The 15,847-nt window shown below is 43.2% G+C and overlaps 1 protein-coding gene across 1 annotated transcript in view; it reads left to right on the top strand.

Annotated features, from left to right (window-relative positions):
• The first annotated feature begins 222 nt into the window (after positions 1-222).
• Positions 223-15,847, top strand: part of efna3b (ephrin-A3b) — a 58,864-nt gene continuing 43,239 nt past the window's right edge. The window contains exons 1-2 of the mRNA XM_044034846.1: positions 223-624; positions 888-1,102. Coding sequence (XP_043890781.1) covers positions 993-1,102 — 110 coding nt within the window. The 5' untranslated portion in view covers positions 223-624; positions 888-992. The remainder of the gene's footprint in view (positions 625-887; positions 1,103-15,847) is intronic.

Here is a 15,847-nt window from a genome sequence, read left to right on the forward strand (position 1 = left end):
CAATCACTGTAGGTCGAAGAAGAAGAAGAAGAAGAAGAGAAGGCGTAGTAATGTCTACTGCTGCTGCTGCTGCTGCTGATGATGATGATGATGAGACTCGGCTACGATATTGGAGGAATGCGCTTTTGTCGCTCGCTGTGGGCGGAGCCACAGAGTGAACGAGTGCTGCCTACCAAACAGCGAGGGGGAGGGAGAGAGGGAGGAGAGAGAGGGAGAGATAGAGATAGAGAGAGAGGCTGCTCGTGGTAAACGATGGTTGTTGGATAGAGTCTTGAGGAGCTAATGAAAGTGGTTGGCTGAATTGTTCGCAGAGATTACGGAGCTCAGGAGCCTCGCGTGCTTCGCTTCACTCGGATCCAAACAAGGAGACAAGAAACTGCTGCAGCACAAAATAATAAAGAAACAAGTACAGTTTCTTCTTCTTTTTTTTTATTAGGAAGAGGACTTGTTTTTTCAGCCATTTCTTTTCCCATCCTTGATCCACTTTAAGCAGCACACTAACTCTTCCCCAGAGGACTGGAGCATCTCATGCCCGGAGGAGGAGGAGGAGGACCGACCTCCCGCTTGGATCCAGTGCACCGGCGTGCCTCACTCCTCCGGCGGGCTCAGAAGCTGCAGTTCCCGGTGAGAAGAGAGGAGCTCCACAGGCACAAAACCCCCTTTTTTTTTTCCTCTTGAAGCCCCGGGATTTGTGAGGGAAGGAGGGAGGAGGAGGGGGTTTGGTTTATGGGGGGAAAAGGAGGGACCTAAAGTCACTTCACACCACAATAGAGCCCGAGTTTTACAACACTTATTAACCAAAAGTCTTTATGTGGTCTTTGAAGGTATGCGTTTGAATGCCGTGCATATGAAGCTTTTGTGTCCCCCTCCTCTCTCCCGTCTGTTAGGCATTTGCTGGGATGTTTGAGTCGCGCTGTTTGGTGGAGGGGTGAAGGGACCGAGAGAGAGGACGGAGACACCGAGGGAGAGGAAGAAAGAGTGGAGGAGAGAGCATGGCTCTGGTCGCGCTGTCTCTCCTGGTGCTAACGAGTCTCACCTGGGCGGACCTGCTCCAGGTGTCCGCCAACAGACACTCCGTTTACTGGAATAGCTCCAACATACAGTAAGAGCTCATTATGTGTCACTGTGTGTGTCTCTGTGTGTGTGTGTGTGTGTGTGTGTGAGAGGCCCAGGTTAAGGTTGAGGCTTTGGTTAGGTTGTGTTTAATGGAATGGAAGTCACTGCAGTGTCCTCACAAGAATAGCAGTGCAAACCTGTGTGTGTGTGTGCGTGTGTAAAAATCTCTATTCTCCACTTTTTACATTGTCATGTCCACATATCACATGTCACCAGTGATTTATGCTCGAACACTTCAGTAAAATGTCACATTGTTGTGCTCTTCTGTTCATTATTGACCACATCAGTATCATTTGAGTTAAAGTACTAGTTATCATTAACTAGTATTCACTAATGCACTGTACTCCATTCTAAAGACACAGAACAATACAGAAAAAAACAATGATTAAACTGCAGCCTGTGCATTTGCTAATTGCATTGTCACAGCTGCCTCTTTCATCTGTACCTCCGCCTCCCTCCTCCTCCTCCCTCCTCCTCCTATGTGGTAGAAGTTATTTACATCCACACAAACTATTTCACTGCTTCATCTTCATGCGTGCAGTGTTTTTTTTGGAGTGCCGTCCCGCTCTGTCACATCCCCGGCAGACTGTGGAAGTCATGGTGGTTCAGTCCCAAACTGTCTTTCCATCATCTTCACACACACATGCACAGCTGCTCAGGAATATGTATGTGGCTGCACCTCAGGGTCACACTGTGCGTGCACACAACACATCGTTCTTTGGGGTCATTCAAAGCTGAGGAGTAGAAACAACAACAACAACAAAAAAAACAAACAAAGCCACATGTGATTCATTTGCCCTCCACTCCTCCTCTCTCACTCTTCCTGTCTTCTCCCCTATCTGGTTCAATTAGGAGCACTTCTTCATCCTGACCCCATTGTGTTGTTGCAGTGTCACTATTCAATCTCTCCTTCTCGCTCCCTCTCCGGCTTGCTCACTCCCTCTACCTCCTCTAACCCCCTTTCTTGTTTACACTCAGACCGTTGGCCTTTTTGTTATCCCTCTAATCCCTCGCTCCTCGCCTCGATCTTGATTCAAGTGAGAAAAAAAAGCTTCTTCTTTTTTCTCTTCCTCACTTCTGTCTTTTTTTTTTTTTAATGCTGTTCTTGTGAGTCCATGGCTCTGCTGCTGGATTCTCAAAGAACGTAGTGCCAGTCTTGTAGTAACTCACCGCAGATTCATCCCTCCTCCTACAATTAGTCAAATCCTGCACCATCTGTATTTCGCCGTCTTTTAATCTGTTCGTCCATATCTCGTTTGTTAGACTGGCAGGTGCTCAGGGAAAGTGATCGCGAGACTGTCGCAGCATTTCGCCTCATTTTTAAGGTTTAGCGAACAGTTAAGCGAGTTGTGATCCATTTGGAGTTTTCAACAAGGCCATTAAACAACCTCATTTGTAAGTTGCACATTTCACACACTGATGCACAGCCTCCATTTCGTTCCCCTCGCTTTTCAGTGAAGTCTGTGTAAATGTAAAAAAAAATAAGAAGTCTCCTCAGATCAGTAGAGTGAGTTACATTTTATGATGACACTTATTAAAGACATAAACAATGTGAAAACAAATTTTGTTTTCTGACAGTAACTCAAGGCCACTGATTTTACTTTACAGTTTGAAATAAAACTACGAGAGGAAAGTGGATTTATGCCTCACAGCAGAATTACTATATGAAGTTCTGCATGAAGTAATAGGAGAGGGGGGGAAAAAAAAGGTTATTGGTTGTGGTGCGATTCTGTAAACGATATTACTTTTCTTGAATGCAAGGGAAATTGTTTCCACACATTATAGGCCGACTAATACTGTGTGCACAGTTGCTGCTAGTCCATCGTATCTGATATTTCTTTCTGCAAGTCTCACTGTACGTTTCTACTTTTTTCCACTGAGAAGTGATTTTATAATAAATGGAAATGAAATGCCACCTTTGGTTTTCATAACAGAGACAGAAGTTTATTAAGATAAAATGAGGGGGGGGGAGAAAAAAAACAAAAAACAACCCTGAAGGCATAAACGGGAACGAAGGTGAACCTGGGACCTTCAGCTTCAAAATCAGCTTCACTTAACATGAGCAGTTTTAATGTTGTTCAAGATTGTATCTTTAGTTAAGTAATATGTCAGCTGTGCTCCGCTGCGTTTTCTGTGTTAAGAAATAAAAAAAAAAGAAAAGAAACTGCAGCTGGTGGTTGAGACAAAGCAGAGGGAGGACGAAGGCAGTTTGGGGAAGCCTAACCTTTAACCTGAGTGTCCACGGCCTGAGCCGCGCAGAGCCCCGCAGTCTCTCATCTCTCACTCCACACGTTCTCTGCCAACACTGTTTTCATCCCAACGGCCAAATATTCTTAGCCCCTGCAGTGTGAGTCTCTCTGTGTGTGTCTGTACTGTGGTTAATTAAAGAACAGTGCATCTCAGTGGACCTGCCTCATCCCTGATCTCCTCCTCGCTCTCCCTCTCACTGCACACATGCACAATGACAATGTATGGGGGGCAGTGAGTGGGAGTCACTTTCTCAACTCAGTCTACTCAGTGAATGAGCAGGCAAAGGATCCTTGGATAAACAGCAGGGTAGCTCGTCCAATCTCACTTTTTCGAGTCATTTAAATGGATGAGATCATACCCACCGCTTTAATTTTAATCTCTTACACCACAACAGCACAACATCCAACATTTGTGGCGTTGGCTGGTGCGTCTCTAGCTGCTGGCGATGGGCCTCCCTGGATTTTCTCTAACTCACATTGCAGCGTTGAGGTTTAGGAGGCCAATAATAAGCTGTAAAATAGCTGTCGATGTGAGTGGTAAACACTTTGTAAAGCCTCGGGACACTGCAAGTTTCTCAAACAGCTTCTGACCCCGAGCCACTCATCAACCACTAGAGACAGGCTGAAACTGTTACCATGGATTAACTGCTTCACACGCACACACTAGCATGTTCACATACGTTTACTATTGTGCGCACACGCACACAAAACGTGCAAGTCCCTGTTGTGCAGTCTTTTTTTTTAAACTTTGAAAAGATGGATTATTTCCCGTGTTTACATGGTGCACAAAGGCTGTTGCCACTGCCTATCAGTCACTTGTCACTGATATCCCTGGGCGCAACTGTGTGTGTAGTGGTGTGCGTTTTTCTTTTTTTCTTTTTTCTGTTTCTCTGTGGGTGTGAGACCTCGTGTACGTGTGAGTTTGCCCCGTTACAGATGTCTCTGTTCATAGATGTGTGACCGAAACAAAAACACATCCATCAGTGCGTTAAATCACACATTATCTCCCACCACCTGGCAATTAACCACTGCTGTGAGTGTGAGTGTGAGTGTGCATGCATATGCGTGTGCACGGGGGTAATTTAATAACGCAGTAGTGAACTGTTCTGCATAATACATATCTGATGATATCTTTTCATTTATCAGCTGTACATTTCAGAGGCAATTAGGTTTTGAATAATTGTTTAGTAATTACTGAATAATAACTGTTTGTGCGCCGCGTGTGTGTGTGTGTGCGTGCGTGCGTGTGTGTTTCCATGACACAAGTCACCTCGTTGATACCACAGGAATTGAGTCAGCTATCGCGAGCAGAAATGCCTCCTCATATGAATTCACGCGCATACGTGTGGTAATCGACACCGAGGTGGAACTTGTTTTATATTCATCCAGCTTGTCAGAGTGCACGGAGACGCGTCACACAGGGCAGGAGAGAAATAATGCAGGAATATGAGAGGGGAGGAGCAGCGAGGAGGAGATACTGTGGGGCTGGTTAGAGGAGGGAGGAATTGGGAAGAATGCAGATTGGTGTTGTGTTGAATTATAACGGTGGGGGTCATAATAATGGTAATGCTCGGCCGGTGATCTATACGCTCTTTGCGTGTAGATGCACAGTCAACCGTGGCTGGACTACACTGTTCAATTCAACAGCTGTTGTCTCAGTGTACGAGCACAAGTGGGGAATCGATTTATTGAGTGAAGTGTTTCTGCCTCCACTAGGGGGCAAAATGTCCCCCGTTCAGCTTGTTAGTTTTAAGCGGTTTCCGGGGTTAGCTTGCGGCGTGTTGCCATTCAGTCTTCCTACCATCCTTTAACTTAAAAAAAATACGATTCTTTAAGCTGATGGAGCATAAAATCAGTCTCCTCGTCATCTGCCCCAAAACAAACGTACCAGCCTAGATCTCGCCATGTTTTTTGTGTTTACGCAGTTGTGTTATGCGTCTGTGAACTGGCTTCTTCTGTTATTTCCGGGTTTAAGCCGGGGGTTGGGAAGTGTGGTGCATGCACAGAGCCAGGCCAGCTTCAGTCCTACTGTACATGCAGTAGTAGCTCCACTCCCAATTGAATTACCCAGGTTTGCGAGTCTGACTTTGAGAAATTTGATTTTCACACACATTGCAGTCAGATGAAAATGATGAAATGTATTTTAAAAGTCTGTATATATATATTTGTATATCTATATCTATACATATATATACATATGTATATAAAACAGGTCAATTAAGCATCCCCATGACAACACATCTGTCTCCCAGTCCCATTTAGAGCATCCACATTTACATTCATCAATATCCACACAAAGCAGAGCATTACTCACTCATGATCACAAGACCTGCCCGTGTGTGTGTGTGCGCGTGTGCGTGTGTGTGTGTTTGTACAACCCATCCATCAAAGACATTTACAGTGCTGCCACGCATTTCATCCACCACACGTGTGATCACAGACCCAAACACACCGTCGCACACACACACACACACACACACACAGCCTCAGTGATTTTATACTTTACACGTATTCAGACCCAGTAATCAGACCAATAATAGCACTGATATGTAATAAGGCCACATAGTGTATGAGTGAATGGATGGACTGGTTTGTGTCGTGTTGTGTGTGTGTGTGTGTGTGTGTGTGTGTATGGTGTGCAGACAGTAGCACAGAGACATCATTAATTAAAGGCAATAGAGAACACAGAACCTGTGTGATAGATTACCTCTGTCTGCATAATAAGATCCAGTTGTTTTCTCTCTCTATGTGTGTGGTGTTGGAGTAAATAACATTTTTCTGATTGGACAGGTGAGGATTGTCTGCTCCGTGTGCACAACAATAAGGGACATTTATCCTTTATCCTTTTTTTTTTGTCTATTTGGGGATGAGCTATATTTCAGGTCCCACGCTCATCCTCCCCACTGCCTGGTGGGGAAAGCACTCTTGGGGTGGTGGTATTTTGGGAACTGTGTGGTTTCTCTTTCTCTTCCAAATAAACTTGGACTAAATCTTTCCAGTGTTAGAAAATATGTTGCCTCGCGTTGAGGGTCTGGCTTTCCATCACCTCACCTCCCTCCAGCAGCACGTTCCCCTTTCTTTCGCCTTTGAACACCCGGCGTCTTTTCCCTTTTGCCTCTGAACTCCTTTAACATGGACTCGTCTCACACACATAAAACACTCACATTCATCTACATGATTAACTCATTGGAGCAAATTGCTGTGAAAATGGAGCGCCGGGGTTTAGCGGTCATGCTATCTTGATCTCGAGTGGTCAGTGTTATGGTTTAGACTCAAAGAGTCTGGTTGGTAGGGATTTTGGGGATGTAATGCCGCTAAGGTCAGGCTTATATGAGAGTGAGACTGAGTCTCGGGGCAATTTCAATCAGGCCTGACAGAACGTCTTACAGGTATAAATGCCCAGCCGAGGATTGGTATTGATTTAAGTGACTGCTGATTCCATGCTTGTGGCTCAGTGGATACTTTGCAGGTTGTATTTACCAGGTCTTTTGGAGTCCCAGCTAGAAAACACAGAATTGTATCTAATCCACCTGAGAGAAGGATTAATGTGTACTTTTTTATACACACATCGTCCTAGGAAAGACAAAACAGTCATAACATGATGTACAAACGGTGATGAGTTCATTTTAGGTGTTACGATGTAGATTCAAGACAGTTTAGGGAATGACCAGGTGATCTAGATAAAGCCATTTGTTGCAGGCAGAAATGAAATAAAACATAGCAAAATAGTGTCACTATGTGTTTCTCGTCTTGTGAGAATTTATTTTTGGTCGTCGTCCTCGAGGGAGGTGGAAGTATAATGTAGTGGGCTGCAGTGAATTCACAAGCTGAGGACTGCACATGAATGCTGTGTTTTGGCATACTTTTCCCTCAGTGCTTCATTTCAGCCACATTTACACAGATACATGATAAATAGAGCAATTGATGATTATAAATGTTTTGTGTATCACATTTTCCTGGACTGATGAACATGAAATACAGATGATACTTTACTTGTATATACATGTGAATGATGTGGCCTTGTTAAAATAATAATCATGATTTGTTGCTGCTCTTTTATCCTGTTTTATAGTCTGGGCTTGTCTGTGTGTCATTCATCCAAAATATCAAGGACAATGAATGCAGAATCAACATGTGTTGATAATCTGGCATGAATGTAGTTTAAGCATATCAGTGTTCCCAGTCCCTATCAGTTTATAGAAAGATAGGAAATATAGCAATTCATTCATTCAATCCATTCACTCCCCTGTAAGTGCTGTGTAGGTTGTGGATGGAGCTCTACTCCAGTATATCTCAGATAAAACTAGTTACATTCCATTTTAAATTGAGTGATTCTTGTTCCAAAGCAGATATTCTTTATTCAGTACTTTTGTGTCTGCTCAAACGTGCATGTGTGTTTATCATTTGCCACCTGCTGGGAACCCCTGCCGGCTCAGAGCGTCTCCGAGGCTCAACTAAATCCTGGAGCAGACAGAATTTTTGTCAGTTAAAGGCTGATAAGAAATTGGTTTATGTCGATATGCCCGAGTATGACTCACTCTGAGGCTTCTGATTTGGTCAGGACAGATTGATCCTGATCAGCGATTGTTGATAAACGCCATCCTCGGTTTGGTTCTTGTGTGGAGTTAAATTGGACAGTCTAAATCACCCAAAGGTGCGACCGAGAGCGTGAGTGATCGCTCTCTCCTCGTCGTGCCGAGACGTAGTCTCAGAAGTGCCGTGTCTGAAAGTGATTAAAAGCTCCCCTCGCTGGTGTTTGGACAAAGCAAGTGTGCGTTGCAAAACTGCCATGAACTACCATGAGTCTGACAGCCACGCCTGTGTTGCAGGTGTGAGCAGGTGCGAGAACGGGGCGACAACACTTCTGCCATTATCACCTGTCCTCATTAACCGCTGCATCCCCTCACTCCAGTCCACGTTGGCTACAACAGAAAGGATGTTTGCTTTCATAGAAAAGCCAAAGTCACTCCTGAGAAACAGCTGGCACAGATATAAGTCTATGAGGGGATAGGCGGACTCTCCCTGCGTCTCCAGTTTCGTCTGCTCCGTGAGTTAAACCAGGCCAACTTTTTTTTATGAGTTATACATTCATTTGCTGAGCACACAACTACTTCCACTTTACAATCCCTTGTCTCTGCGTCGTCCGGGTTTTATGTGCATTATAAAATTCCATCCGTGACGTTCTTGACGTGATTGATGATGGAAAGCTGGGCTTTTCCGAGAGAATATAATCCATTAATGGTTGTTTTTTTTGTTTTTTTTGCTTCCCTTCCACTCAGTTATACCCCTTTCACACATAGTGGGAATGTGTGCATGCAGTATTTAATTGGGTTAGGCTCTAATTAGTGGCATTAGTGGAAACGTAAAAACCTGGGTGAACATGCTAATTTCTTTGTACTCTGCATTCATGGCAGTGTAATTGTTAGGAAGCACAGCACACATTTTTGCTAATGTCCGATATTCCGATATGTCGGGAGTGCTAAGGCCAATAACAGATACCAAAGTATAATTTTTTTAACTGCAGAGATCATTTAGTCTCTTCTGTAGTAAAATGAATATATTTCTCATACACATTTCCCTCATTAAACAAAATAAATAAACTTCAGGGTCATTTTAGTATGAAAGAGGCTCTATAGTGACCATCAATAATCAGGTTTAGATGACAGTGTCTCTATGATCAATATGTAAAAGCATATAGATCAGATCAGGCCATTTGAAAACTGTTCTCATTTAATCTCAACAATTAATTCCAATATCACACAAAGAGGAGACGCTTTGTCAGATGACTGCATTGTGTTAGTTGAAGTATAAAAGGAAAATGTCTGTATTTAAAGTGGACGCAGTCGTCTGGTTTCAAAGGTGAAGTCCAGGAAGTAAGACCGAAGTAGCACTTATCCACTGGTTGTAAAACAAAGTCTGGAAGTCTATGGGAGAGTGAACCTCCTTCTCCCTTGATTTATAACGTCAGTAAACATTTTCCTGAGGAGTTAATGGTCTCATTTGCTAGTTTCATGTCTCCTTCAATAGAACGTGATGCCGGGTTTGTGAATTATGTTCCCAATTAGAGGGAAAATAGACAGTGAAGTGTGGCACATAGGAGTCAACATGGGTGTGACTGACAGGTGACATCTGTGAACACCAGTCAAATGTTGAGGCTTCACAATGGGAGTTTGTTTGTCAACCGGAAGATTGTCTTTGATAATTCTGACAAAACAGAAGCCAAATGATTGAATATTGTCTTGTTATCAGTAGATTTGAGGTAAAAACATGAGGCAAAACAACAAGTAACCTTCCCCACCCACGTGTTCAATTTAAACCAACCGTCCATGGAGAACAAATCCCACAGCGTTGGTCTGGAGGTGCAACACAAAAGCACTTTACAACACACTCAATGTTGTTGTTGATATTAACATTATTCTCTGAGCTGGTTGCTAAGCTTCAGCAGTGTAATCAGGTGCTAATAACAAGGTTTACAAGCGGTTTCAAAGCACTTAATGTGTGTGTGTGTGTGTTTGTGAGTACTTCTGGGGCTTTTTTTGAGGGGGTGGTATGAGCTGGTGAGGGAACTAATAATGCATGCTGTCAGCTCTTGCTCACACACGCACCAGATGCTCATATGGTGTTTGTGACGCGGCTAATGATGGCAGCGTCGCAGCGATCTGAGGCCATATGCTGAGCCAGAGCCGTGTAGTGCAGCGTTAATAAACTGTACTGACATGACAATTAGAAAATCCTCCACATACAGGCAACACAGTTGCATGCGAAAGAAATGCAGCTGTTTTGATCAAAGCCACTCACACACCGGGAATCAACTGTCTCCACTGAGGACAGGACGGAGGAGCAACAGGGAGCGGAGCCACGGCACTGACAGGAAATGTGTTAATTGTCACTGCTCGCCGGGCAGAAATCATGCTTATTGTCGGGCCTCGGATACGGATGTTGTTATTGCTTCGCGAAGACGTGAACAAGTTTGGATCTGAATTGCGGACATGCTCTTTATTCCGCTGTATTTTGAAGGAAGCGTCTGCGTAAGACAATTGTGGCGTATCATGGGGGAACTCTTGATTGTGACAATTTGATTTGTAAAGGTCTTTCTCACAAACTGTAGAGGACACAAAACCGTGCTCATTCCATTCATAGAAAGAGAGTGTGTGGCGGAGAGGGAAGGAGTCTTTAATTGAGGTTTTATCCATTTAAGCTGTCAGTAAGAAGCCAACTCTGAAACCTTTTAACCATTCTCCTCTCAGTAATGACACAAATCAGAGAGGAAATGTGTTTGTGTGAGTGTCTGCGCGAGCGTGCGCTCCGTGCGCGTGCTAGCGTCCATGAAGCGGGAGGGTAATTATGCGGAAATTGGGAAATGGCTAAGTGAATTATGACCTTGTTTCAGGAGAGGGCTTTAATCAGTCCCAGCCAGACCAGAGAAGGAGGCAGAAATGTTCACTACATGAGCTCAGACTGTCGCTAACGCAAGACACTCAACTGGTTTGATGTGTCTGACTGGAAACCAGTCACTCAGCCGTAGAAGGAAAAATCAAATATGGTGAAAAGAGTGTGTTCTGTGTGCTAAACTCTGGCTGGGTGTGTTGTTCCTGTATGAAGGCCAGTGAACAGAGAAATGTCTCTGCAGAACTCCTGAGAAGTCCTCACAGGCCATGACCGCATTTCCAGCACGGACCACGCCCACTTCACATTTCTGGCCAATCACGCAACAGTTGTCGGTCCCAAACGAGGGCTGCGAGAATAGTGATGTCATTGTTTTCTGGCAGCCCTGTTAGAGAGAACACGAGAACACGCGTCTGTGTTCTTGTGGAGAATGTACACGTCTTTAGAGCGATGGTCACGTGTGGACGGCTGTGTACCATGAGTTTTTATTCTTAGTTAATTGCTTAATGTGACAACAACAGGGCAAATCCTTGTTTTATATTCATTCATTTCACTGACGACTGACTGTAAAGTTCATTCGGTTATAAATTCCGTTCAATAACTGTTTGCATTGATTATTTGCAAAATATAATAAGATCACTGGGGTCGCTTCCAATTATTATGTACATACTTTTATTGATTTATAGTCATCAGTCATCCTCAAAATGCATTGGAACCAGATTAAACCAGTTCTTTTTTCTAATCCAAATTTCCTGTGCTTTGTATGTGACTTTTGTAATCTATCACTTATCAAAATTGCTTATTTTCCTGTTGAAAGTCAGTTTAGCCTTGTATTTCATATGTTGCCAACAGCAAAGAAAAGAAGAACAAATACACATTTTTCTACATGTGAGTTAGGATTATTAGCGTTATACACAGCAGAAGAAATACAATATATACAGCACGACGCCCCTGTACACACGTACACAGTCTGTTTCCTGCAAGAACGTTTATGTCAGATTGGAAGCACTCAGATTGAGTGCTGAACTCACTCATCCTGGAATGAGCACAGAGAGCGGCAGCTTGTGCGGATCAAGGTGTAAACAAAGTGAGTAACCGTGTGAAGCTGCAGGTGGTGCAGCGCAGAACGACGAGGCCACGCCATCAAAATAACACGGAATATTTTTCAGGAGCATATTTTCAGGCATGTGCACGCCAAAAAAAAAACATGGCATTGTTGTCTCTTGTGCCAGTGAAAACATGTTCGTTTTGTTGTGGCACATTTCCTGAATTTATTGTTGGACTTGTTGGTGTGTGTGTGTGAAATGAACGTGTGGATTAAGAGTGTGTGTGTGTGTGTGTGTGTGTGTGTGTACATGTATGAATGGCTCTTGCTGCTCAGTTGTGTGTCGGGTCAGCAGCGTCTGCTGCGTGTCAGTGTTTCTCTGTTGGTGCTGGTCTGGCTGTCTATTTCTGTCGGTGTTTTGAATCGATGGCAACCTACAGACACTGCACTCATCTCCTGGATGTTTCAGCCCGCTCCTTCTCTCTCTCTCTCTCTCTCTTGCTATATATCTGTCGCTCTGCCCTCCCTTCCCTCACTCTGCCTCTCCGTCTCTCCTGTTGCCTCACGAGTTGGCACGGTCTCTCTATCACTTCCTCCTTCCCCTCCTCATTGTCCTCACTGTATCATCGTGCTACTCGAGTCTCTCTTCAGACCAGACAATGAGCTCTCAGTGTGTGTGTGTGTGTGTGTGTGTGTGTGTGTGTTTTGATTCTCGCTGCTTCTTGTTGAGAGATTCCTGTTCTTCCCATTTTGGCCAGTTTGAGTTTATGAGCTGAAAGCCAGGATGTGCAAGTGATTTGTATTGTGTTCAAACACTCATGGCGATCAAGCTTAGACAAGGGATTTACTGGTTATCTGAGTTTCATATGTTAAGTCATGTCAGGCTGACAAGTTGTTTAGAAATAAGTCCACACAAACAACAGCAATGACACAAATGATTCTCAAAAATGTGAGGGGTATTTTGTGATTGTGGCCTGTCTGCAGTGAACATAACGTTTATTAGGACTGCAGTGATTCATCCATGCATTTTTTTTTTTTATAATTAAAACAAATGTTCTGATTTTCTGGTGTCTTTGCTCCATATAACAAAGACATCAAAACTGAATAATCATGGTTTGTGGACAAAACAAGACGTTCATCATCATTTCCACGTTTGGGAAACACCGGAAACAACATTTTGTGGTCCAAACGATTACTCGATTAATCGTTGGTTGCAGCCCTGATGTGCATATAGTACAGTATATCCATAATATTCAACTCAGAGCTGCAACTAACGATTATTTTAATAATCGATGAATCGCTTAATCCATAAAATATCAGAAAACAGAAATGGTGATGTTCTCAAATGTCATGTTTTGTCCACAAACCAAAATGATTCACTTTTAATGATTTCTTTGTTATCCAGAGCAAAGAAATGAAGAAAATATTCACATTTAAGAAGCTTAAATAATTGGAAATCTCATTTTAATCATGAAAAAAAGCTTCAAACCGATGCATCGATTATCAAAATAGTTGTGGATTAATTTAGTAATGGATTAATAATCGATTAAACGATGAATTGTTTCAGCTCTAATTCTACTGTTTGGTTAACTGGTATGAGCTTGTATGGTCTTGGAACCTGATATGCAATGCGACTCAGATAGGTTATGCTGCAGGGAAAGGGTTGTTTTGCAAAACACCAGAACGCTTTGGCAGGACAGTTCGGTCTCGAGGGTCATTTCCAGGAATAATGTTGGCTACCAGAGAGATTTTACCCAAATATAGAGTTGTGTTGGAACTAACTCAGCTGTATTAATGTGACTGGTTTGTCTAAAGTTCACAATAATTACCTTGTCTGTTTGAGACGTTCACCACCTCTGATCTCTTCAGAATGAATTATGTATGTTTGGATTTTTAGATGGTTTGACAGACAAATGTTACTCATAATGAAACTAATTGAATTTACCTTAAAACAAAGGTCTCAAACATGCGGCCTGCGGGACCTCATGTGGCCCACCATGTTTTATCAAGTTACCATGAAAACAATACTTTTGCTTATATTTATCACACCAATAAATATAGAGTGTTTTAAATTTTGATTCTTCTTTGTTTCTGTCTGTTTGTGTTATTTAAAGATTCATTTTTTTGTTTTTTATATTGTTTCATATCAAAAGAAATACTGTGAAAGAGCATCACAAATAACATAACTGATATCATGGTGAAACCTCTTTGTTTTCGCTTTACTGACCCTTCTCTTGACCAGACTAAACGTTCATTGGCCCATAGGTCATTTGAGTTTGAGACCTCTGCATTAAAACATAGCTTTATATTGTAATATCCATATAATTATACATAATTATATGGATAAAACACTTGAACAATTCTCTCGATAGGTTGTACTCATAGACATAATAGAGAGGGTTCAGTGGATCAACAGTATGCAGGACTTGTTCATTAGTCCATGCATCACTACATACACATTTTGGAGTGAATCGCCTGCTGAACAAAATGAACAGATAAAAAAAGCAGTTTTGTGTCATCGATTGACTTAAATACCTGAAAATTCAAGTTTCTTTGCAGCTGAAAAAAAAAATCGAATACTACCATAAAGCAAACCCAGTCATTGATTCGCAATATTGCCTGTGATGACAATTAACACATCTCTATTGATCTGGTGTATTGTTCATTTATCCGGCATTATCTGCAAAGTGTACTGTATACGTGTATGTGTGCGTGTGAGTTTATTTTATTTATTTATTTAAATGACGGTGTGGAGGCGGTGGAATCGACTGAGCGTCGGTAGTGTTGGCTGGCCTTCATGCTCGCACTCACGCCTACTGTCTGTAGGCTTTGCTTTTAAGCTTTAAAGGCACAGGAATGTGCTCGTGCCATAGTAAGACTGCATATGAATGAATATTTACTATCGTACGCAGCCCACTATCATGTGAAATAATGAAAGTCCAGAGCAGCTGGCGGAGTCCGGTCTGTATTTTGCTTGTACGGGAGGGGGGGTGGGCGGGGGAGAAAAGATGGTGGTGGATGTGGGGGTTGCAGGGTTCCTGTAATGAATGTACTGCAGTTTAAAAGAATTCTGTGTCACTTCCCGGGAGAGAGAGCGAGAGAGAGAGAGAAATAAAGGGGGTGGAGGAGAAGGAGATGTGGGAGGAGATGTTGTGAAACAGGACGTGTTGTGTTGGGTTGTAGTTCTTCGCAGACGGGCAAACTCTCCTCCCATGTACGAGTGCATGTGCTGCGGAGAGAGAGAGAAGACGGCATGTGAGTGTCCCACAGCCTCCGAGCATACCACCCACACACATTACCCACATGTATTAGAACCCATACATATGCATACTACCCCATACACACACACACACACACACACACACACAGACACACACAGACACGTAGGGAAAACACGTTTCACAGGCACAATATCTGTCATTACCTCCTACAGATTCCTCATGGGAGCACATTGTTATTTTCTCCCAGCCCTGATCAAATAAAGCGGAGCAAGTAGTGAACACACACACACACACACACACATTCACTCCTCCACACACAAACGTATAGAAAGACATGAACCGTAACACCTATGCGTTGCAACCGCATGAATGAATAAAACACGGCAAGATGACACCCATCATCAGCCCCCACGCTGAGTGTTTCTCCTCCGTGAGGTGAATAGTCAGTCCCAACATAAGTGTTGTCATTTTTAGTACAATATCAGTGCAGATAATCAAAGGCTCCTTCACAGCCTCCTCTCGATAGTGCGGCAAAGACACCAGCTGGACTTTGGTCGTATCTGTTGGCCCCTTGTTGATGCTGACGAGAAAAAAAAGGACAGAGACAGCACAACAACAAGAAAGATCTGCCAGACTGAGAAAGGAAAAAAAAAATCATTGATAGAGGGTGAAGGGGAAGAAGGGAAGGGCACCAAAGAATGGAGAAAAGAGGGCCCTGCAGAACAGTACTGCCAAGACCGAGGTCAATTGTGATGAAAATGGCCGTTCACATGTCCACAATAGCGGCTGACTGACAGCACTAAAGCGGCATAGATGGGCTTATCCTGATC

Source organism: Solea senegalensis, linkage group LG9 (genome assembly GCF_019176455.1).
Source record: "Solea senegalensis isolate Sse05_10M linkage group LG9, IFAPA_SoseM_1, whole genome shotgun sequence".
NCBI lineage: Eukaryota > Metazoa > Chordata > Actinopteri > Pleuronectiformes > Soleidae > Solea > Solea senegalensis.